The sequence below is a fragment of the Toxorhynchites rutilus genome, chromosome 2 (assembly GCF_029784135.1).
Source record: "Toxorhynchites rutilus septentrionalis strain SRP chromosome 2, ASM2978413v1, whole genome shotgun sequence".
NCBI classification, from domain to species: domain Eukaryota; kingdom Metazoa; phylum Arthropoda; class Insecta; order Diptera; family Culicidae; genus Toxorhynchites; species Toxorhynchites rutilus.
The window spans coordinates 197,883,373-197,909,998 of NC_073745.1; the positions used below are offsets into that span (position 1 = coordinate 197,883,373).

The window sequence follows — 26,626 nt, forward strand, 5'->3', positions numbered from 1 at the left end:
AGTTTCCCATAGCTACAGAGATTTTTGTTCTGGGACCATACACTCCAGCACCTGTTCTGATTCCCATTTTTGACCCATCAGTGTAGAACATGATTGAACCATTACGAACACTGGGACCGCCTTCATCCCATACTGAACGAGAAGGTTCGATTACACTGTATGGAATGTCGTAGTTAGTCCTATGTTCCATCCAATCACTGTTCATCTCTGAGGATGGTCCTACGGGTAAGAGATTCAGGATGCTCAAGTCACCAATTTTGTCTTCGTCTAGTATTTTTTTCCATTGTTTAAGCTTTAGAGCGCTTTTCTTGACCTCTAGCTGAACATTTTGGTTCAGAGGTAGCAAGTGAAGGATAGCCTCCAGTGCCTTCGAGTGTGCTTCGCATTGCTCCAGTAATTGCAGCGCATGCTAGTCGTTGGAGTTTGTTTAGCTTTTTTGTAGCTACAGTCTCCTTTGTCTTTGGCCACCAGACTAATGAGGCATAGGTTATCCTAGGCCGCACAATGGCAGTGTAGACCCACATTACCATTTTTGGTTTAAGGCCCCATGTTCTTCCTATCATTTTAGAACATGCTCATAGGGCTGTATTGGCTTTACTGATTATTGCATCTAAGTGCGCATTCCAGTTGAGTTTAGCATCTAGGATAACACCTAGATATTTCGCTGAAACACTGTATTTTATTTCCACTCCCCCAAGATATAAAGACTGCAGATGCTGTTTTTTCTTTTTGGTGAATGGAACAATAGTTGTTTTTGAGGGATTTATGCTCAGACCTTCTGTGGTACACCAAGTTTGTGTAAGGTTTAAGGCCATCTGCATTCTGCTCGATATCACGTCGTCGAACTTGCCTCGTATCATTATGGCTAGATCATCGGCGAAACCCACAATTTCAAAACCTTTTGCCTCTAAACTTGTCAGAAGGTCGTCAACTACTAGTGACCAAAGGAGAGGTGATAGAACGCCTCTTTGTGGGCAACCCTTTGTTGCAATCACATAATTAGACGACCTGCCCAGCTCCGAGGTGATTTGTCTGTGTGTGAGCATGCCATGGATCCATTCGACTATGCAGTTATCGAAGTGTCTTCTTCTCACTGCCTGTGCCATTGATAGGTAAGAAGCATTATCAAAAGCACCTTCGATGTCAAGAAACGCGCATAATGCGGTTTCTTTTGACAAGAGAGATTTTTCAATTTCTGTTACAAGCATGTGTAGTGCTGTGATTGTGGATTTGCCTGATCGGTAGGCAAACTGGTATTTGGATGGTGGGTGTTTGGACATGAATACAGACTATATGTATTCATATAATACCTTTTCCATAGTTTTCAACAGTATTGATGATAAACTAATTGGTCTGAAAGCCTTTGGAAGTGTTTGTCGCGTTTTCCCGATGAAAACTACTTTCACAAGTCTCCATATCGCAGGAATGTGCTCTAGTATCAGACTTGCCTTAAAGATCTCGATTAGAGATGGAATTAATTTTGAAGCTCTATTTTGATTCAGGGCTGGAAAAATTCCATCTGCACCTGCAGACTTGTAAGGTAGAAAGGATCTCACCGCGTTTACTACCCTGGCCCTCGTGAAAGCTAATCCAGCAACTATATTTGCGACATCCTTTGCATTTTCGGGTCCTATGAGACGCCTTCGAGAGCATATTGTGTCGCCATTATAGCCAGGATTTGTATCCGAGTGGACAGATGTAGATCCCGGAAAGTGAGTCTTCATCAGTATGTCTAGTACTTCTGAGGGGTTTTTTTGTGAACGAACCGTCATCCTTTTTAAGCGATCCAAGCCCGTTCGAGTGGTCTTTTGCCAAAGTCTTGTTGAGTCTAGCAACGATTGGGGTATTTTCAATGCTTTCGCAGTTATATACCCAGGATTTTCGTTTAGATCGTCTCAGTTCTCTACTGTACTCAGTTAGGGCTCTCTTATATTGAGACCAGTCCGAGGTAATTTTTGCTCTGTTGAACAGTTTACGCGCCGTTTTGCGAAGCCGTTCGAGCCTTTTATTCCACCAAGGAACGTTTCTTGTCGAAGAAACTTTTCTCAGTGGGCAATTACTGTTGTAGACAGAGACTATCGTTTCATTTAACTACCCCTACAATATTCACTAGAACTAGAGCTGAAAGAAAACTTGCGTAGTATGATTTACCCTCGCAGATGCTCGCCAAACAAACTTGTTTTATTTGTGAAATTTTTCACTTATTTTGCGCTATCATCGAAAACACTACTGGATAAATTTGCAGTCTGATAGTATAATCATGTATCGCAAGAAGGATTTTGGGTAATATGCGTTTAAAATATTCTAAACTTTTCGTTACATGCCCATGTCATCTTACTATTTTTGGTATGGTTCGAATATGTCGTTTATAAACCATCTCGAATATATCTAACCAACTTCTTGACGGTGACTTAAGAACCATTTTCCATTCTGGACCATTTTTTTAAGAAAGCAACAAAGAAACCTCAACCGCTCTTGTATAACTTTTAAAGCCTTATTCTCCTGCAAAACCAAACCTGCACCACAACAGGGAACAAATACGAGATGTGAGGAAGATAACTCAATCGAAAACTAATGATGACGATGAAAGAATTAACATCGGCAAACAAATCAAACAGAGGAAGAGAAATTTCTCTCCTCAATGCTATCTTTCTATTCCCGACAACTCAATCGTAGCTGAAAGATAGGCAATTTGGAGCAAACTTTTGAAGAAGATAACAAAAGAGAGAAAGACTAAAAGGTCTTCCGGATTTAATTCCTCCCAGTGATATATTTATTCCACTCCTCTCGTATTGATTTGATTTTTACGAGCCATGATTGTTAACAGACTCTTCGAACATCTCGCGATGTCATTCCGAACGAACGATGAATTAACCGCATTAATGAGAGGAATTTTCGCATACAGAGGATTGGTTCCTCGGTCGATTGGTTCTTGGTGAATGTGCTGCGTGTGAAATGTTCATAAACCGATTTTTAGAAGAAAAAAAACAAGGGGTACCACACCTTGTGTTCCGTTCTCGTTTGATTTGATTAAAAAATGCGAACCCAATGCAGTGAGAAGCCTTTGGGTGTCATAAAATATATAGATTTGGAGCGGAAAACAGATGAAATCTCTACACCGCCCCAAAATTATATTTCCTCTTTCGTATTGAGCTGGAATCGATTTCCCTCCTATGTTTGATACTATCTTTCAGTGCCGCATACCGGAGCACTGTGTGTGACCTACTTCAATCTGGCTCTGTTTCTGGTTTATATATCATTTACAACCATTCGTGATGGGTGTTGCTATCTTATAAAAAATCTGGAAATATGCAAAGAAAAACTTCTTATCTAAGAACTGCTTCAAGACATAAGACTTGATGAGAAAAAAATAAAGTAGAACGCAGAAAGTTTCGACGCGAAAATATTATTATAATTCTAATTATACGCTACGGCGAGATTGAATGACATTTCGCATGTCAAATTTTCGCGTACCCTAAATTAATTCCTAATTTACTTCCGCTTCCATCAGAAGATGACACTGAAACGGCAACAACGGTATCTGCCTTCGCGTCTTTGCCACGTAATTCAATTGGGTCAATTTTTCGTTCGCATCTCCGTTCCGTTCCATCCACTGTTTCACGGGAAAGTGCCTAGATGTCTGTCTCCGGTACAGGAGGTTTTATAATTCGTGCTAAAATATTTACTTCAGTAGGCAATTTCGACCAATTTGTGGTTTTGTTGGAATAGCACTTCGAGGAAGCAATTCATACAAATTCTGCAACTAAAAATGAGACAAATAAAAACTAAGTGGTTGGAAATATGATATTTCAGTAACATAGGCCTTGATGCCAATTTTATTTTGTGTTTTAAATCTGCGAACTTTCCCGGATTTTTTTCTTAATGTTTTGCCATACATCATATAAAAAGTCATGTTTCGTATAAATAATACAACTCACTGAATTCTTTTGTGAAAAACATTTATAAACACAAAAATTTATTTTTTGATAACATTGAAAACTATGTTATTAGAAAGTCAATATTTTTTTCTAGGAAAATGACACAAAATGTTAAAAAACTTGTCCAAAAATTTAATTTCATATTAAAAAGTTTCAATTTAACAAAATCGTAAACCATGTTGGGATCACCAGAATAAAGATATGATTTGTTTTCAAACTTAGGAAATTTCAATACTTTGCAGGATCATACGTAACAGAGAAAATTAATATGAAAAATTAAATACAGCACAGGAGGAATTGAAATGCTTCCAATTTTTGTCAATATAAACTCTTTAGAGTCGTAACGATGCTACACCCAAACTAGCGATGGCAGAAAACATATTATTTTCGGCAGGAAAAAAATCCTTTTTCGTGTGCAGAATGGGTAAAACGAACAAATAAAAGCATTTTTTTTTCAAAATTTCTAAAATGCTTGTATGTACGGGAGCAGAGCTCTCTTTCTCTCAGACTGAACGTAAGCTTGGGATTGTATCCAAAAAAAATGGAATGCAAGGAGGTTTTACACGACTATGATAAGCACAAAAGTGAAGCATAATGATAATGCACATGCTGGTTATTATGCTCATTGGTTACCTGGGTTATTGAAACCGTCTTAAAAGAGGTGGCATCACATCAATCATCTGTATAACATTCCCACTGTTTCTACCAAAAGAAACAAATTAATTCACCGTTTAAAGAAGAGAATTCAACACAATTTTGATAGATTTTTGCCAGGCTGGTATGAACGCCTTTACAGGTCGAGCAACTGCTTCTGCCACTTTGTCGTCTAATCTATTTGTTATGTCTTAAGCTCTCGCGCTGAATGAAGGATATATGAGGGAGCGCTTGGAAATTTATAGGATTCCGGTTGAATTTATTGTACTTTCGTTTTTCCTACCGGGGACTACTGAGTTTGGTTCCCCCCTTTTTTTCTTCGCTCGCCCAGGGTTCGTAGCGAGAAATCCCCGTCGCAGAGGATGCTTGCGTGCGAAGGAACCGGATGTAAAAAAATGTGAGCATAATTTATATCATGTATTTGGTGTATGGAATAGAATGTTACATTGGATAATAAAAATATACATTTTGAGAACCAGTATCTTGTCTGGAGGACTTTCCGCCGACGGATAGCGTTCCTGTTGTGTCACGATATGTTAACACCGAATAGTCCCAAAATAGAATTTGCTATTGGTGTGAAATTTACTTTCGTTTCTTGTACCATTCCACAATGGTCCAGGAGATGCATTTAAGTGGAAATTAGCATTTAGAGCTCGACAGTTATTTTCTAGACAAAAACTGTCTTCGACAAAGTTGTTACATATAATAGAGCGCTCATTTTCATGTTTTCAAAAATAGGGTGACCAAAATTTTCGATGAATAAAAAATCTATCTTTCTTATCTCTATGGATAGAGGTAAATATAGTTCGACAATGTTGTAGTCCCAGTTAGTTGAGACAAGTTGTAGAACAAAGTTTTTTTTCTATCTCTTGAAATAACCGATATAGCGACTTTTTTCTATGTTACGTTAGGGTCACTATGAAAAAATACTGTTTTTGCTCTAGCTTTTATATTTCAAATTCTACATGTAAACTGTCTGCGGAAGACTTAGAACTTACTAATACAAACATTTTGCGATGCAGAACTTGTCAACATCTCAACTTCACTCAAAGTTATTGTTATTTCTTCCCAAGAAAAATACGCTCTCTTCAATTGTTTGTCATTCCTTCTGGGGCAAACATAAACAAAGTGTATTGACGGCATTTGGAGAGCATATTTCACTCTACATGATGTGTGATTTTCAACACTATGTTATTTTTTGTGTTTGAGTAAATTTAAATTGAAATCATGAGTTTTTGGATAAAAAAACATCAATAACTTTAAGATATTGACAAGTTCTGCATCGCGAAATGTTGGAATTGATGAGCTCTAAAAGTCGTATGAAGACAGTTTTGATGTAAAACTTGAAATATGAAAGTTAAAGCAAAAAAACCGTTTTTTCATGGTCGCTAAATCGATTATATTAAAAGATAGAAAAAAGCTTTGTTCTACAAAGATGTTTAAAATAACTGGGGCTACAACATTGTTGAACTATGATTATCTGTATCTATAAAGATAAGAAAGTTAGATTTTTCATTTCATCGACAATTTTGGTCACCCTATTTTTGATAACATAAAAATGAGCGCTCTATCTAAACAACTTTGTTGAAGACAGTTTTTGTCTGAAAAGCAAATATCTCCCACAATGTTGTTTTTCGCGCTTTTTATCTAAGTTGCATTATGGTAACCATTAAAAAACGTTGTTTTTTTCAATAACTTTTATATTTCAAATTTATTTTACATCAAAACTGTCTTCGTACGACTTTTAGAGCTTATCAATACCAACATTTTGCGATGCAGAATTCGTCAATATCTTAATCATGCTCAAAGTTATTGATGGGTTTTCACCCACAAACTCGTGATTTCAATTTTAATTTACTCAAATACAAAAAATAACATATCTTTCAAAATCACATATTATATAGAGTGAAATTTGTTCTTTCAAATTCCGTCAACAAACATTTTTTATGTTTGCCCCAGAAAGAATGACAAGCAATTGAAGAGAGCGTATTTTTTGGGAAGAAACATCAAACATCATGTAACACATACCCGAATGACATTCACCCGAATGTAACAAATACCCGAATGCAACATATACCCGAACGGACATTTACCGAATGCAACAAAAACCCGAATGCAACGCTTACCCGAATGTAACGAATACCCGAATGAATCAGATTATGAATTTTGTCGAGTTTCCTGTTACGAAGTTACGAAGTAAAATGAAAAATTGTAGTGAGGAAATTCGAAAAAAGATGTTGTATCATTTTTAAAAATTAATGTACGTATAATTGACATGCCGTCTTCTTTCCTTTCCGTTTTGTTCTTTGGGGCCAAGAGATAAATCAGAAATGAGCATGGGTTATGAAATATTCTGAAAATTAAGCAGGTAACTTTAACATAAAAATTAAAATGAAAATATGAAAAGAATAGATGAAAAAAGGTACTTACGTATTTACCACCGCAGCGCAGTTTTTATCATGAACTTATTATTTCGTGATGAAATTTATTCTGAGATCAATGTAATGGGGCGAAGTCTCCATTTAACGAGGATAAGGAACCGAGGCGGCACCAAGCCGTCAAGGTGACGCAATCCGAGTCGGCCGCCGGCCCGCCGTCGGCGGCCTCTCGCAGTCAAACCTGTGTTCCACCGATTGCCCAGTTAGTTTGAAACATAGGAGACGATCCTTTAGTCAGGAGCGTCGGACGGCATACGTTTACCTGGTGCATTACGGCCGCTTGGGCCGCCTCGGTTCCTTGTGCTCGTTAGATGGGGACTTCGCCCCCATTCGGAGATCTCAGATTTAATTTCATTGCGAAAAAATAAATTCACAATCAAAATTACACTTCATCGTCATAATACGTATGTACCAAAATTGACTGCTTTCTTTTCAGTAAACGGACTGCGTCATTCATATGAATGGATGAACTTCATAATATGTTATAAAACTGCATTCTTTCACTTTTCATTAGTTTGGAAAGGATTTTATTCAACGCCACTATTTCTCAAATTGCACTACCCACGAAAAATACTTTTTGAATGGAAATGAACGTACGAGACAAATAAGATCTTTATATAACACTGATCATAAATAAATATTCGGGTATTTGTTACATCCGGGTGAGTGGAATTTGGGTAAATGACTTTCGGATAACTGTCTTTCGGGTGAGTGGGTTTCGGGTAAATGGGACACAATCGCGTCAATGATGAACTCCATACTATTGTTTCATCTTCGAACCACAATTTCTTGCGTCGCGGTGCAATCGCCAGCAATGTCTTTAATCCGAGCATGTGGGATTTGGAGAATTTCAACGACTGTTTAATTGGATATTTGGATATTGTTTATACAAAAGTACTAAAGTCTTGATTGAAAATGTTAGCGTTTCATTTGTTTTTTGTATTTTAGAAGCCAAATTTAGGAAAACACAAAACAAAATCTTCATTTCGTCTCATTTACCTCCTATTCAGTATTAAATATATGGTAATCGGTATCCTAGGTGTCATATATAGTGTAACCGCGATTACTCGAGTTTTTTTGGAAAAAATTGGAAATAAGTACTCTAGATTAGCGTTACGAAAATACTTAGATGCGTATGCGAATTTATTCATCACTAAGAGGTTGACTACTACACAGCCAATTATTGAAACTTCCTGCGAAACAATATCTGTAACAATGAATTCGATTCCATAAATTACGTAACGCGTTAGCATATTGTTTACAACCTATTCTCATGCCTACCAATGTTTTTGTGCTTAATTTCATCAAAACCGGTCGAGCCGTAACATGCGACATGATATTGTGAGTAAAAGGGTCACCATAGCTCGATTGGATTGACAGAAATGATGGTGTATTGAATTATGCAGGTTTCAAAATCTGACTCCGAATTCTCGTTTTTCAGAAACATGTGACATATGCGACGCACATTAGCAGAAAATCAAACATCGAACTTATTTCGTTATACAGTCCCATGTTTAAATTTATACAGAGTGCAGATGCACTGGATGTGAGAGAATAGATTGCTTTTGCGAACTAATGTAAAAAAATGTTTTTGAGTGCCCAAATCGATTGATACAAAAATCTCATCAACCCTTCATGAAATGACTGAGCTGTAAGCGTTTGAAACTGGACTTTTTCACGATGCGCTCGAGTTTCATTTTCGATTTGCATCCCAATATGTTTCTGAAAGGCGTGATCCTACGTCAACAAATCTTTCTATGGTGTTTATGGTATTTCCGCTGCATGGTTTAGAAATATTCACTTCTTTAGTACATTCTTTATTTTTCGCATTTGAATACACTTCACTAAACTTTTTTTTATAAAAAGTGTAACGAAAGTGTCGGTCATCCGGAGTATTGATTTTTTTTTCACTCCGGATAATCGAATCTTCCGGATAATCGAGCCAAAACAATTTTTTTTATTTGTTTTTTTTGCATGTATATTTCGTTTTTTGAAAATAAAAGAGGAATTTGATTTTTGATTCATCCCCTTAAATTCAGAAAACACCTTTCTCACATGAAAAAAAATTATTTATCCAGAATCTCTCAGGAGGTGATAGACGATCATATTTGATGAAAAAAATCCTCTTACGCATATGTTCGAATTTCAACAATGACAGAGTTATAGAACTATTTATTTGTTTCGGACTCTGTTGCTTCATACTGGCTCTACATCACATAGTACGGTACGGAAAACGATTCTGATGCTTTCATTTGAAAGATGAGAAAATTTAGTACAGGATACAGTAGTGGAACAACTAAATTAGTGAATTTTAATAACATTTTGGAAGTGAAACGCTAAAAAGTTAATAATTTTAAATGTGTTATTATTAATTTTATCCTAAAAATTTATATTAAACTAGATTGTTTCTATCAATTAAAATGAAGTTCGTTAACCGCTCCACAATGACGCACAACTTCTATCTTTCATAGTTTGGCTGCAATATCGATATAAACAATTCCTGGTGAAAATTCAAGTCAAATCTTCATAAATCACGATTTTTACCGCACTGTACATGTAATAGCCACTTGAACTTCACCTTAACGTTGATAGGTTACATTTCTTCATGAATTAAGTCATATTTGAAATATAAAATTTTTTTTTCCAAACTGAATATAATCGAGTCCAAAATTGTATATAATCGAATCACATATAATCGATTCTGTATATAATCGAGTCCGACCTCTACTGTATTCTATAAGTCAAATCATTTCATTTAATACCAATATTGAGGGGATTGCAAAAAATATATAGTCGACCATTTTGTGGCGACGACCTTTTCGAATTTATGTTGTTCATAGTGTAGTGTATTCTCCAAATCAAGCCATTCAGCCATTTTTTGCAGCGGCCAAATTGAATTATCCAAGATCATGAAATACACAGTTATATAATGACAGTAGAACTAAATGTATGTTCCAAATTTCAGATCAATCATTCAACAGGTCAATTTTCTATTAATGTGGGACAACCCAACAAACATTCAAACATACATAGAAACAGGTCAAGCTGAATGAAACCATTCAAAAAGTAATTAGCTGTTTGAGAACTGTGAGCATATTGAAATTGTATTTTTCATTATCTGCTATGTTCTACTAGTCGAGAACTTTCTTTTGATACATTTTTGGACATTGTCCATAAATAACTGTGTTCTACTAGTCAAGCCTTTTCATTTGATACCCATATTGATGGAGTTCTGAGAAAATAGGTAATCCGCAATTTTGTAGTGGCCGCCATCTTAGATTTGCATTTTTCATGAATAACTGTATTCACTAGTCAAGCCCTTTCATTTGATACCCATATTGATGGGGTTGTGAAAAAAATATATTAGGCTGTCAAAAAAGTCCTGCGGTATTTTTTTTTGAATTTTCATTTGTTCATAAAATTAGTTACAATCATCTGTTTTAAGTCAAATATGCGCCGTTTTGTTCGATGACTTGTTCCCAACGAGATGCCAACTTCATAATACCCCTGTTATAGAAGCTCGCTTCCTTATTGGCAAAAAACTCGGATAGCCAATTTTCACAGGCCTCTTTTGTGGCTAACTTCTGACTACCTAGCTCGTTCGCCATGGACAAAAACAGGTGGTAATCACTTGGTGCAAGGTCCGGACTATACGGCGGATACAAAAGAACCTCCCATCCGAGCTCCCGGAGCTTCTGGCGCGTCACCAAAGAAGTGTGTGGCCTGGCGTTGTCCTGATGGAAGACAATGCGGCCTCTGTTTATCAAAGATGGCCTCTTTTTCATGAGTGCTACCTTCAAGCGGTCCAGTTGTTGGCAGTACAGGTCCTTAATAGATTATTCCTTGACAATCCCACCAAATACACAGCAGAACCTTCCTGGCCGTTAATGAGGGCTTGACCACCGTCTGAGCCGCTTCAGCGGGCTTCGACCACGACCATTTGCGCTTCACGTTGTCGTAAGTGACCCACTTTTCATCGCCAGTCACCATCCGCTTCAGAAACGGGTCGATTTTGTTGCGATTCAGCAGCGATTCACATGCGTCGATACGGTCAAAGATGTTTTTTTGCGTCAACGTGTGTGGCACCCATACATCGAGCTTCTTTGTGAATCCAAGCTTCTTGAAATGGTTAATAACGGTTTGATGACTTATCCCCAGCTCTTGGCCGATGCTGCGGCTGCTACTATGCCGGTCTTTCTCGCCTAATTCAGCGATTTTGTCGCAATTTTCGACGACAGGCCTTCCGGAGCGTGGCGCATCTTCGACGACCTCTACACCAGAACGAAAACGTTGAAACCATCGTTGTGCGGTGGAAATGGAAACTGTATCGGGTCTATAAACTGCACAAATTTTATTGGCAGCTTGAGATGCATTTTTGCCTTTGTCATAGTAGTACTGTAAAATATATCGGATTTTCTCTTTATTTTGCTCCATATTTGCGACACTATAACTCACGAACGACTTAACCAAACAAAACACTGTCAAGGACTATATTATAGCGCGCAAAAATACCTTTCCATAGTATAGTATGACTCGATACAATGAATATAACTAGAACTACGCGCTTACAACGACACCTCGCGGAAATACCGCAGGACTTTTTTAACAGCCTTATATATGGCGCCATTTTGTGGTGGTTACCATTTTGGATTTGAATTTTTTGTAAATAACTGTATTCTACTAGTCAAGCCCTTTCAATAGATACCCATATTGATGGGGTTCTAAGAAAATATGTAATTCGCCATTTTGTAGTTGCCGCCATCTTAGATTTGCATTTTTTATGAATAACTGTATTCTACTAGTCAAGCCCTTTCATTTGATACCCATATTGATGGAGTTCTGAGAAAATATGTAATCCGCCATTTTGTAACGGCCGCCATCTTGGATTTGCATTTTTCTTAAATAACTGCATTCTACTAGTCAAGCCCTTTCTTTTGATATCCACATTAGCTATTCAGTATAGAATTATTATACAAATTATTCAAAATTTCCGAAAATCAAAAATAAAATAATACTCGGGATATCCCGGATAATCGAGTCTCCGGATAATCGAGTCCGACCTGTAGTTATTAAACTGTTAAATTGGATTACTCTAGTTGGTGTTAGAGAGAAACTATTTCTTCACAACGATAGCTCTTAGACAGTTTAGTGAACGTTTCAATTGCGTTTGTAAGTTTGAGCGCGGGTCAATGATGAGTTTGAGAGAAAGAAAACTACAGTTACAGAAAACTACATTATATTTTACAGTCGAGAACGAAGGCCTGGATGCTGAAAAATTTTAATAGTGTTTATGTTTTTGATAATGTGAGACAAAGCACAATTCGGTTACTGACGCTTTCAATCAAGAATAATTTAATTATGCAGACGAAAATAGATCAATGTTCCCATGGGGTTTGGCTTACAGTGGTCTGAGATTACTGTATAACGTCAATAAACTATTTGTATCCTCAATCATATATCGATGGAATCATCCACAAGAGAAGAGTTGTTCACTCAGTTCAATCATCACTGATTATGCAACTTATCTTTTCGATTTTGCTATATGTTGTTGATATTCCAACAGAACAAACAAACTAATTTATCGACTTGAATCATTGGGCCTGATTCTCGAATACACTTCACGGTGGAAACGATTTAAACGGCACGCCATTGAACTACGTTTTACGAGTTAGTGAAGTGTCGAAGATAATGATGAGTTTTCAGGCAGAGTGAGCACTTTTCAAATAAAAAATCATTAATGAAAATTAACCTCTTCGTATCAAACTGGTATTCAATGTGAGTGGAAAAATTTATTTTCTTCGTGGGATATAATAATCTCATACAAAAATTTAATCTGAAGATAATTTGATTTTATTATGATAAATTTAGTGGGAAACTAATCACGCATCCAGATGTCGACACCGTACCGTTGTCATCGCGAATGCGTTTCATACCGTTTCCACCGTGAAGTGTATTCGTAGTGTATTCGAGAATCAGGCCCATTGATCGGGTTTGGGACTATTTGGGGGAGAGAGAAATTCAAGATTGTCATTTGAAAAAAAAACTGTTCCTTCTCAGCTTTCCTACAAAAATCCAAAAACGACGATAGGAAAAATCTAGTTACAAGACGACGATTAACGACTATTTACGACCAGCATCGGGGCTATAAATCTTCACGCGCATCCTTCCCAAACACGCTACGAACATTAGCGGTGGATAGATTTCGGCACGTGTTTCACCTGTTATTGGCTGGTTACCCGAAGAATCAATTTGTCTTCAACCGTCAAACCATCTATCTCGGGTTGTTTTCAATCAAATAAAACTTTATCTTTACCAAACTCTTGCAACTTGCCACATAACTCTAACACAAGACTTTTCCATTATCTCTATTCTTTTTCTCAGTTTAACGAACCAGGTGGTAGCGTTGAAAGAAATCAGGTTACAGGAAGAGGAAGGAGCTCCGTTCACGGCGATCCGAGAAGCGTCGTTACTGAAGGAACTGAAACACTCGAACATCGTTACGCTGCACGACATTGTACATACGCGGGAAACTTTGACATTTGTGTTCGAGTTCGTGGTAAGTATTACCCTGTGCACATGACCCATTACTAATCCTAACGATTTGCTTTATCGGCGATGAATAATTTGATTGTTTGCCAATAACTTTTCACTCACAATCAACACCCATTTTCCCCAACAATCTGTTTTGAATTATGGGTGAAATCACCGGATATAGCTAAAGAGGAACAGACCTCTCTTATTTATTACCATCCGTGTAATGAACTCCCCCCACCCGGTACAAAGACTCGTGGGAAACGTACCTACATTCGTCATAAATTCCACATTGAACCGCAAACACCGCAAATATTTATATAGTTCTTCGCACCGGAAAGTACAGGCTTTCAATTCCCGCCCCCATCGAATTTCCGGTTCGGGTAGAGAACATTTCTGCACGCACCTGACTCTCCACCGCTCTCCAGAAGTATCAATTTTCCACTTCAATTTGATTTATTGCTTCCGAAGCTCTTCCTCTCGTTTTAGTACACGAGCGCGTGTTATGTATGATTCTAATGTGCGTCTCGATAGCTCTGCGGTGTCCTGGACTTTCGCCGGGGAAGCCCAAAGCTTTGTTTCCCCCCCCCCCCCCTTCTGCAGAATGATTCACCACGGGTATAACATTTGCGCCGGGAGATGAAGATGGAGATGATGATGATATTGCCAGCATGCTCCGTTTCGGGCGCTTATGGGATACACAAGGTGGAATTATTCTCGACTGAGCGGTGCAGCAGGGGACTCTAGACATGAAAGTGAGGGAGGAGCAGAGAAAGCACATAAATTACAGGAGAGTCAGCTTAACCAACAACACTTGTAATAGTCGCATAGAACACAAAGCATTGTCGTTTTACGGTGGTTGTAAATAATCTCCTGCTGCAAGACCAAGTCATCTATCGCAACGCTCGAAAGCGGAGAAAAATAAGATTCTCATCGTGCAACGGCTTATCTTGTTCAAACCGATGATAGGATTTACTTGTACGTTCGAGGAAAAAATGTACCAAATCAATTATGTCCCGCGTCATGACTTTCAATCTCTGTATGGTATGAAAATATAGTCATTGGAAACAAACGTTGCGAATGTCTTCGTTAGTTCACGAAAAAAAAAAATTTTTTAAGCCATTTGCCTCTAGCCTTGAAAAAGGCCATTCTTGAATTTCAAGATCCTGGGATTGAATTTACAATCATATACCGTGCAAGCGGATGCGAAGAGTCGAAGACTTATAGAAAATTAGTATGGACCAGACTCTATAGCCTTCCATTTTGCTCTATTGCTGGTAATCTGTTCAAACTTACCGCTCACCGTGTCCCCAACCCTGTTACAGAACACCGACCTCTCGCAGTACATGGAACGGCATCCGGGTGGTCTGGACCACCGAAATGTGCGGCTGTTCCTGTTCCAGCTGCTGCGAGGACTTTCCTATTGCCATAAAAGACGGGTTCTGCATCGGGACGTGAAACCGCAGAATCTGCTCATCAGCGAGATGGGCGAACTAAAGCTGGCCGACTTCGGGCTGGCCCGTGCCAAGAGTGTTCCAAGTCACACGTATTCCCACGAGGTGGTCACCCTGTGGTATCGGCCTCCAGGTATGTTTGCGATGATGTTGAGAGAATAATTTGACGCTAAACGGGTTCTGTTTCGGCTTGCCACAGACGTACTGCTGGGAAGCACTGAGTACTCGACCTCGTTGGACATGTGGGGCGTTGGGTGTATATTCGTCGAGATGATCACCGGGATGCCGACCTTCCCCGGCATTCGGGACACGTACGATCAATTGGACAAAATATTCAAAATCCTTGGCACCCCAACGGAGGAAACGTGGCCGGGCGTTACGCATTTACCAGGTTATAAGCTACATATGTTAGGTAGGTACCATCGGCTGCACAACGGACGGGAAGAATCAAAATTTGTATTTGTTTTCAGGTTTCTTCAAATCCCGCAAACTAGGTTTAAGTTTTCCCCGCCTGTACGATATTATCGAAGGTGAAACGATGGCTAGTGCGTTCCTGCAGCTGAATCCGGACAACCGGATAAGTGCCGAAGAGGCACTCCGACATCCGTACTTTGCTCCGTTGCCAAAAAAGTTTTACGAACTGCCGGACGGTAAGTAAAGTGATGATTTTTAGTCATTTTTTCAGGTTATTTCGTATCAGGTGTGCGAAAAGAAACCCGTCGTTTTCATTTATAGTAAATAATTCGTTTTTGTTCAGTTTCAACCCCAGTGCCACACTAACTGCTATCAAAACGTTTTTTCATTCACTCAGTTTCAACCTAGTGTCGCACTAGGTTTGCCCCGAAAGCTGTTAGTTTCGCACTGAGATGTTTCACGGGTTGGCACTCGGGTTCACCAAAACAACTATACTGAACTGTCAAGTTCCGAGTATTGTTTTGGAAAACCTAAAAATAAAGACTATGAAAATGGAAAACCTGCTACTTTTGCTTTTGTATTATTGGAATCGTAATCCAATTAGGATTTCGATTTTGAACAATATTTTTGCGTAGACGGCATTAAGCTTCGTGTGCTTTCATTGGGAGGCGAAAATAATGATGGATATTCAGGTGGAATAAACATACATGGTTTTTTATCGATATCGCAGAAACATATTAAACGAAAACTGCGTCTAATGATGATTTTATATTATAATAGTAATTATTTGTGGAACAAACAGGAAATGCATCGACAAATGGTTAAGTGAATGCCAGGACTACATGTGTTGGGTAATCAAACAATTTGAAGTAAAAATTTTCATTAAAACTTTTATATTTGCACTGATCTGATAGAGAATAATTTACCTCCCAAGCGCTAATATCGTCATCACACACCGATACTGTACATTTGTCGTCGCAAATATAAACAAATCAGACTATATAACGCACACCAACAAACCACCGCATTCGTGAAACTGAAAACGTTTTTTTTATTACAGAGTCAATTTGACACTAACTCAGTCTTTAATCAAAAAGGTCGCATCAAAAACGTCAGAATGAGAGGTTAAATACTTGTAAACATTACGATTGAGTTCTTTTATCAGTATCAGCTGTATTTTGTGCAAAAAAATAAAGCAATTTGAGCTAATTCCTTTGGAAATAGCGGAATATTTATTTTTTCGTGTTCAATTCGAAGAATTTGCGACTAAACAGCATCGAATGATTGTTGATACCTTTACCACAGTTCTTTATCTTTATCATAGCTTTATCGATCTAAGTAAAAAAGTGTCAAACGATATCAACGCTCCAGAAGTAGAGATATAAGTATCGAAGACCAGTAACCTCCTGTAATGTTGAAAACATTTGAAGGTCCCGAATTTAGCCTTACCGGGGTAGTACGCTATGAACATCATAAAAGGTATGTGATTTTCGCGATTTTTTCCAACGAGAAAATAAATTACTATGATTGATCTGATATCAGAGTTTTGTTAGGTATATATTACTTAACAAACAAAAAATATGTTGATGTCAATTGGACTGTCCCCTGAATAGTCGCAACCGGTTTGTTGACCCCTGGCAGCCAAAAAAACCTTGTAAACTGGTGGGAGTTCTACAAGTTTTTATAATGGACCGAATTCAACCAATGATTTTTTTTTGCGTAATCTTGGATATATTTCCTGTCATCGTACGTGGGATTTTTTCCAAACCTTGATTTTTAACGAAATGGCGACATTTTTTGTAAAAAAATTATGTTTTTGCCTCAAGAATCGAGACAAAAACATTCACCAAAATTTTATTTTTCAAAAAATCAAAAATAAATCCTACGTACGATGACAGGAAATTTAGTGGAGAATCTGGGAAAAACTATTTCATCAAAATCGGATGGACCGTTCCGGAGGTAGAACTCTCGTCAGTTTGCAAAACTTAAAGTCTGCTTCATTTAATATTGGAACAAATTCTTTTGCTCATTGTGGCGCTCCTAGTGGACGGATTTGGAAACTTTTTTCACCCACGTGTCGGGAAATTCATTACCTTTCACCATGTATTTATGTCATAACACCAAACGATAGCATTTTGTAAACAACCGCCATGGAAGCCGAACGGAGATAAAATTGTGCACAGTTTTCTTGAAAATCCATTGTTGTCGGCATCTAAGCTAGCTAAACAGCTTAAAATGCCCAGAAATACCGTATGGCGTGTTATCAAGCAGTACAAGGAAACATTGACGACGGCTCGGAAGCCGCATTCGAAGCGTCGGAGTGGAACTGTCGACCGGAAACTGCGTGGGAAAGTCATCAAGGCCGTCAAGAGGAATCCCAATCTTTCAGACCGTGATTTGGCCAATAAGTTCCAGGCCGCTCACAGTACGGTGCGACGAATTCGTCTCCGGGAAGGAATAAGGTCATTCCGAGCCAGCAAACAGCCAAATCGGACGCTGAAGCAGAACAATGTAGCCAGAATCCGTGCTCGAAAGCTGTACGACCAAGTGCTGACCAAGTTCGAAGGATGTATTCTGATGGACGATGAGACCTACGTGAAGGCGGACTTTGGGCAAATCCCAGGTCAAAAATTTTATTTGGCGACGGCTCGGGGGGATGTACCTGCAAAATTTAAGTTCGTGTTTGCGGATAAATTCGCCCGCAAGTACATGATTTGGCAGGGGATATGCAGTTGTGGACAGAAAACCAAAGTCTTTCTCACTGACAAGACAATGACATCAGAAGTCTACAAAAAAGAGTGCCTACAGAAACGGATTCTGCCGTTTGTTCGTGCCCACGACCGTCCAGTAATGTTTTGGCCGGACCTCGCAAGCTGCCATTACAGCAAAACGGTTATGGAATGGTACGCAACGAACGGGGTCAGCGTAATACCGAAGGACCTCAACCCCCCAAACTGCCCCCAGTTCCGGCCGATAGAGAAATACTGGGCAATCACGAAGCGGAGGCTTAAGGCAAAGGGAAAACTTGTTAGGAACATGACTCAAATGAAGAACTGGTGGAATCAAATCGCCAAAACGGTGGACGAAAAGGGTGTGCGCCGTATTACGGGAAAAGTACGAGAATTTCTTCGAAACAGCAATGAATAATTTTTTTTTATGAAAGAGTAAAGAAAATGCTACATTTGTATGAAAAACAAATTATGAATTCGTTAATAAATGACTGAACTACACGCAATTGTTTGTGTTCCAATATTAAATGAAGCAGACTTTAGTTTCGAGAAAAGCGCGTTTTAAATTTTGGATCCGCGCTCCTTACGCAAAGACTTAGGTCCACTAATTGGCTTGTAACTTTGAAAAGGAACATAGGACAAACATGGGACAAAAACAACAGTAAAGTAGACATCCCAGAGAACATTTTAAGTCAAAAATATTTCTTAAAATTTTGTCAAGTTTCCCTGGTGTACTACCCCCTTAATCACCTTCTTCCAGTTCATTTACCAGACCAAACTCCGTCACAAATCTCTTGGCCTCCATAACACAAAGCGGTTCCGTTAAGATACCCACCGCAGTCTCCTCCAACGGACAATATTTCAACTCGTTGGCATTATTTTATTTATTTATTTATATATTTACTAGCTGACCCGGAAAACTTCGTCCCGCTCAAAATTTATTTTTCTTTATCACATTCACGTTTTCTTACTAAGCGCACGTTCATGGGTCCAATCGAAGAACTGTTCATTGATTGATCTTCTAATCTATAACATCAGATTATTTTCAGACACAATTCTCGAGTTTTCATCCACTCGCAAATAACATGTTTATCCGTTACATGGAATACAGATGGAATAAATGTTTGATAGAATGAAGACAGCCCTAAATCGGACAATTCCTTTCTCGAGTTTTGCAATTATCAACACATTCGGCGATCCATTTTTATTTATATAGATGGAAGACGATATAAGAGGGCGTTTTATCACGTTTTACATCGTTTTATCAATGTTTGGTTGAAATATGTGCATTATTTTCTTTTCCAGAGGGGTTGGTGTGTCGAACCACCATAGAAAAGTTTCTAAAACCTCCACATGCCAAATATGGCTCAATATGCTTGATTAGTTCTTGAATTATGCAGAAATTTAGAAACGTTAGATAGAAACGTTTATCGATCCCTAAAACCTCTATCTGCTAAGTTTGATTCCTTATGTTTGATTAGTTCTCGAGTTGTTCAGCACCCTCCCCCACTCTTAAGAGAGGAGAAAGGAGTTTCAAACCACCATAAAAACATTTATTGCTCCTTGAAACCTCCGTATGCCAAATTTGGCTCCATTTGATTGATTAGTTCTCGAGTTATGCAGAAATTTGTGTTTTATTTGTATGGCAGCCCCCCCTTAGAGAGGGGAGTGAAGTGTCTAACCACCGTAAAAACATTTATTGCACCCTTAAACCTCCACTTGCCAAAATTAGTTTCATTAGCTTGATTAATTCCCGAGTAATGCAGAAATTTGTGTTTCATTTGTATGGGAGACCCCCCTTAGAGAGGGGGTGGAGTTTCTAACCACCTTAAAAACATTCATTGCACCCTGAAACCTCCACCTGCCGAATTTGGTTTAATTTGCTAGATTGATTCACGAGTAATGCAGAAATTTGTGTTTCATTTGTATGGTAGCAAAACCCCCCCCCCCCCTTAGAGAGGAAGGAGGAGTGTCTAATCACCGTAAGAACATTTATTGCACCCTAAAACCTCCGTATACCAAATTTGGCTCCATTTGATTGATTAGTTCTCGAGTTATGCAGAAATTTGTGTTTTATTTGTATGGCAGACCCCCCCCCTTAGAGAGGGGAGTGAAGTGTCTAACCACCGTAAAAACATTTATTGCATCCTAAAACCTCCACATGCCAAATTTGGTTTCATTTGCTTGATTAATTCCCGAGTAATGCAGAAATTTGTGTTTCACTTGTATGGGAGATCCCCCTTAGAGAGGGGGTGGAGTGTCTAACCTCCTTAAAAACATTCATTGCAGCCTGAAACCTCCACATGCCGAATTTGGTTTCATTTGCTTGATTAATTCCCGAGTAATGCAGAAATTTGTGTTTCATTTGTATGGGAGATACCCCTTAGAGAGGGGGTGGAGTGTCTAACCACCTTAAAAACATTCATTGCACCCTGAAACCTCCACCTGCCGAATTTGGTTCAATTTGCTAGATTGATTCACGAGTAATGCAGAAATTTATGTTTCATTTGTATGGTAGCAAACCCCCCTCCCCCCCATAGAGAGGAAGGAGGAGTGTCTAATCACCGTAAGAACATTTATTGCACCCTAAAACCTCCGTATACCAAATTTGGCTCCATTTGATTGATTAGTTCTCGAGTTATGCAGAAATTTGTGTTTTATTTGTATGGCAGACCCCCCCCCCTTAGAGAGGGGAGTGAAGTGTCTAACCACCGTAAAAACATTTATTGCATCCTAAAACCTCCACATGCCAAATTTGGTTTCATTTGCTTGATTAATTCCCGAGTAATGCAGAAATTTGTGTTTCACTTGTATGGGAGATCCCCCTTAGAGAGGGGGTGGAGTGTCTAACCTCCTTAAAAACATTCATTGCACCCTGAAACCTCCACATGCCGAATTTGGTTTCATTTGCTTGATTAATTCCCGAGTAATGCAGAAATTTGTGTTTCATTTGTATGGGAGATCCCCCTTAGAGAGGGGGTGGAGTGTCTAACCACCTTAAAAACATTCATTGCACCCTGAAACCTCCACCTGCCGAATTTGGTTTAATTTGCTAGATTGATTCACGAGTAATGCAGAAATTTGTGTTTCATTTGTATGGTAGCAAACCCCCCTCCCCCCCATAGAGAGGAAGGAGGAGTGTCTAATCACCGTAAGAACATTTATTGCACCCTAAAACCTCCGTATACCAAAGTTGGCTCCATTTGATTGATTAGTTCTCGAGTTATGCAGAAATTTGTGTTTTATTTGTATGGCAGACCCCCCCCCCCCCCCCCCTTAGAGAGGGGAGTGAAGTGTCTAACCACCGTAAAAACATTTATTGCATCCTAAAACCTCCACATGCCAAATTTGGTTTCATTTGCTTGATTAATTCCCGAGTAATGCAGAAATTTGTGTTTCACTTGTATGGGAGATCCCCCTTAGAGAGGGGGTGGAGTGTCTAACCTCCTTAAAAACATTCATTGCAGCCTGAAACCTCCACATGCCGAATTTGGTTTCATTTGCTTGATTAATTCCCGAGTAATGCAGAAATTTGTGTTTCATTTGTATGGAAGATCCCCCTTAGAGAGGGGGTGGAGTGTCTAACCACCTTAAAAACATTCATTGCACCCTGAAACCTCCACATGCCGAATTTGGTTTAATTTGCTAGATTGATTCACGAGTAATGCAGAAATTTGTGTTTCATTTGTATGGTAGCAAACCCCCCTCCCCCCCATAGAGAGGAAGGAGGAGTGTCTAATCACCGTAAGAACATTTATTGCACCCTAAAACCTCCGTATACCAAATTTGGCTCCATTTGATTGATTAGTTCTCGAGTTATGCAGAAATTTGTGTTTTATTTGTATGGCAGACCCCCCCCCCTTAGAGAGGGGAGTGAAGTGTCTAACCACCGTAAAAACATTTATTGCATCCTAAAACCTCCACATGCCAAATTTGGTTTCATTTGCTTGATTAATTCCCGAGTAATGCAGAAATTTGTGTTTCACTTGTATGGGAGATCCCCCTTAGAGAGGGGGTGGAGTGTCTAACCTCCTTAAAAACATTCATTGCACCCTGAAACCTCCACATGCCGAATTTGGTTTCATTTGCTTGATTAATTCCCGAGTAATGCAGAAATTTGTGTTTCATTTGTATGGGAGATCCCCCTTAGAGAGGGGGTGGAGTGTCTAACCACCTTAAAAACATTCATTGCACCCTGAAACCTCCACCTGCCGAATTTGGTTTAATTTGCTAGATTGATTCACGAGTAATGCAGAAATTTGTGTTTCATTTGTATGGTAGCAAACCCCCCTCCCCCCCATAGAGAGGAAGGAGGAGTGTCTAATCACCGTAAGAACATTTATTGCACCCTAAAACCTCCGTATACCAAATTTGGCTCCATTTGATTGATTAGTTCTCGAGTTATGCAGAAATTTGTGTTTTATTTGTATGGCAGACCCCCCCCCCCCCCTTAGAGAGGGGAGTGAAGTGTCTAACCACCGTAAAAACATTTATTGCATCCTAAAACCTCCACATGCCAAATTTGGTTTCATTTGCTTGATTAATTCCCGAGTAATGCAGAAATTTGTGTTTCACTTGTATGGGAGATCCCCCTTAGAGAGGGGGTGGAGTGTCTAACCTCCTTAAAAACATTCATTGCAGCCTGAAACCTCCACATGCCGAATTTGGTTTCATTTGCTTGATTAATTCCCGAGTAATGCAGAAATTTGTGTTTCACTTGTATGGGAGATCCCCCTTAGAGAGGGGGTGGAGTGTCTAACCACCTTAAAAACATTCATTGCACCCTGAAACCTCCACATGCCGAATTTGGTTTAATTTGCTAGATTGATTCGCGAGTAATGCAGAAATTTGAATTTCATTTGTATGGTCATCAAAGATGTGTGAGGCCGAGCGTTGTCCTGTTGGAAAACAACATCATTCCTATTGATCATTTCTGGCCGCTTCTGATCAATCACCTGCTTCAAACGGTCAAGCTGCTCACATTAGAGAACCAAGTTGAGGGTCTGGCCATAGTTGAGCAGCTCATAGTGAATGATTCCCTTCCAATCCCACCAAACACACAGCAAAACCTTCCTGGCCGTCAATCCGGGCATGGCGATGGTTTGGGCCGGCTCACCGCGCTTTGACCACGACTTTTTTCGCTTTAGGTTGTCGTACGTGATCCACTTTTCTTCACCTTCTTTAAAAATGGGTCGAGTTCGTCCCGTTTCAGCAGTTCATCGCAGGCGTTGATTCGGTCTTTTTTTTGCGTCAACTCGTGTGGCACCCACGCATCCAACTTTTTTTGGAATCCAATCTTCTGCAAATGGTTCCAAACAGTTTAATGGTCTATACCCAGTTCCTGGCCAATCGAGCGAGTGCGGTCTACTTGGATGATTTCAACGATTTTATCGGTTTCCACGACGATTGGCCTACCAGTACAGGGTGTATCTTCGACAGCCACTACACCAGAACGAAATCGATCAAACCAACGCTGTGCAGTGCGAATCGTTACAGTATCGGGTCCATAAACTACACGATTTTTTTCGCCGCCGTCATTACAGTTTTACCTCGCAGGTAGTAAAAACGTAAAATATGGCGAATTTCTTGCTTGGTGGAATCCATCTTTGACGCGCTATAACTTGAGACAGAAAAGGATAATCACAACACTGTCAAAACGACACTTGTAGCACAGATTGTCGTCTTTAAATAGCCGTATAGTATGACCCGATGCGATAAGTACAACACAAGATATGTTTAAGTGTTGCCATATATTGACAATATAAGACATTTCTTTTTCCCCAACCCAATAAAGTAGACTTTTCTCTACAACGAATATTTTCGATGGTACACCGGTTAAAACGTTGAGTCTCGAATTTTTATTGCTGCGCTTTCCATCAAGAGCATTTGCGCAATATCTGCATCGGTCCCATCAATCAATATCGTTGATTTTTTTTAAGGAAATTGTCGTTTATGAACACACAAAGCATTTATTTTCCATAAAAATTCACTCAAGATGATTATTGAATTCCTCAATTACCTAGAGGTATAAGAACCCTCTATTGGAAATATTGGACCCTGTTATGTGAATTCATTCGAACGGTCGATTTGATCCCTATAACTATCACACCGAACAACCCATCAACATGTTGCACACCTTAGAGAAATTATTAGAACTTGTTGTTAAAGGCCAGCTATTGGAATATTTAAATTGTAACTCTTTGCTAATACCAGAACAATCGGGATATCGGGAAGGTCATTCCTGTGAAACCGCATTGAACTTGGTATTAGCAAAATGGAAGGAACAATTAGAAGATAAAGAAACCATTGTTGCTGTTTTCTTGGATCTAAAACGCGCTTTCGAGACAATTTCTAGGCCCTTGTTGAACACGATTAAGCGCTTTGGAATTACGAGTACTGCATTTAAATGGTTTGAAAGCTATTTGTATGGCAGAACTCAACGGACTGCTTTTAGCGATTTCATTTCTAGTCCTGTAGAGAATAATCTTGGAGTACCTCAGGGCAGTGTATTAGGGCCTCTTTTATTTATTATGTATATCAATGACATGCGGAGAGTCTTACAATTTTGCGATATTAATCTTTTCGCAGATGACACTGTGTTATTCATTGCAGCTAAAGATGTATATCAGGCCGTTTTGCACCTGAATGAAGATTTGCGTTTTCTAAGTAGATGGTTGAAGTATAAGCAATTGAAATTGAACATAAGTAAAACAAAATACATGATAATCTCGCGAAATCAAATAAATGAAAACGTCTCTATTGTTATTGATTATGAGACAGACTATTGACCGCGTTCGGGAGATTAAATATCTTGGCGTGATTATTGATGAAAAACTTAAGTTCAACACTCACATTGACAATGTCATCAAGAAAATTGCCAAGAAGTGTGGAATCTTATGCCGATTGAAAAATGATTTAACTATTTGCAGCAAAATACAGCTATACAAATCAATCATCTCTCCTCATTTGGACTTTTGTTCATCCATTCTATTTCTAGCCAATGGAACACAAATATCGAGATTACAGCGTTTGCAGAATAAAATAATGCGATTAATACTAAAATGTAATAGGTTCACTTCCTCATCTTTGATGCTGGACGCTTTGCAATGGTTATCCGTGAAGCAAAGAATTGTTTATTTAACTATGGTGTTCATTTTTAAAGTAATTAATGGTTTGCTACCTCGATATTTGTGTGATCGAGTTGAAAGAGGAAGTGACTTCCATAGTTATAACACTAGAAACGCGAATGAATTAAGAACACCCCATTTCTTGACATGTGCTTCACAAAATTCGTTATATTTCAAAGGAATAAATGTTTTCAACTCGATGTCAAGACATATTAAACGTGCAACAACATTCGCAGAGTTTGAGAGAAGCTGTGTTTCATACGTGAAAGCTGTGTTTTCATAACAGCTGAATGATTTTTCTTTTACTTTCTGACAAAAATTTTAAATGACGAAATTTTATACGAACGGATAATTTATGTGAAAAGTTTTATGCAGTCTTTTTTATTTTATTTTTTTCATTGAATATTGTATCTGACGAAGTTTCTATTGAACGGATTATAATGTGGAGACGATTTAATTTTTTTTACATTATTTTTTTTCTTTATTTTGTATTAATCTCTATTATGTCTGTCATGATCTTGGTGATGATGGACTATTTTTATTTTTATTTTGATTTTTTTTATATTGTAGTAGTTGTAAAAAAATAAAAGTAGTCTACAAAAGTTTGAGCGTCGGGCGCGTGTTGCAGATATGAAGGATAAAAATTTAAAAGTATTGTAAGGGCCGGTCTAGAAATTTTTCGTGAAGGAAAATTTCTCGATTTCTCTGGATGGGGATATTCAAGTCAATCCAAAACAAGGCTGGCGGTTGGACTCGTGTCTTGGTGGACCATTTGGCTGCAAGGGCCTTGTCGGGACCGTATCGGCTCTGTGGCGGACTAGACTGAGTATTGGCTTGTCTTTGGACATTGGAATTTTTTTTGAACTTATATCTGTAAATAAAAACAGTTCGTTTTTTTTGCTAAACTAATTTCAATGCTGAGAAAAAAATATCTTTTAGATTACTCGTCTTGCTCAAATCTCTGTAGGGGAAGGAGGCGGGACCATCATCATCATCATCATCATCAACAAACTTTCGTATTTTGTAAATCGATAGAGTCTTATCGAATCGAGTTCTTTCTCGAACGTCGACGAATTTCATATTTTGAACGTTACCAAAATGTTTCCCACAGCAAAAAACCAGAAACGCAACAAGCAAACCAAACAGCTCGAAAAATTATGCCGACAACTTTCACCCGACTGTATCTATGACAGCAAAATAAAACAAACCAGCAAAGTTCTGTTCACCTAGAATTACATAATATTTTATTTTAGAAATTTCTCATTCATCACTGTTGTTCTATTCATGGTCATATTTCTTGCACAATTAATTCACATTACTTATGATAGTTTAAAATTTGAA

The 26,626-nt window shown here is 38.6% G+C and overlaps 1 protein-coding gene across 6 annotated transcripts in view; it reads left to right on the top strand.

Annotated features, from left to right (window-relative positions):
• Positions 1-26,626, top strand: part of LOC129768812 (cyclin-dependent kinase 14) — a 456,784-nt gene that overhangs the window by 424,327 nt on the left and 5,831 nt on the right. For all 6 annotated transcript variants that reach the window (XM_055770703.1, XM_055770704.1, XM_055770705.1 and 3 more), the window contains 4 exons: positions 13,412-13,586; positions 14,887-15,148; positions 15,215-15,427; positions 15,486-15,665. In XM_055770703.1, coding sequence (XP_055626678.1) covers positions 13,412-13,586; positions 14,887-15,148; positions 15,215-15,427; positions 15,486-15,665 — 830 coding nt within the window. The remainder of the gene's footprint in view (positions 1-13,411; positions 13,587-14,886; positions 15,149-15,214; positions 15,428-15,485; positions 15,666-26,626) is intronic.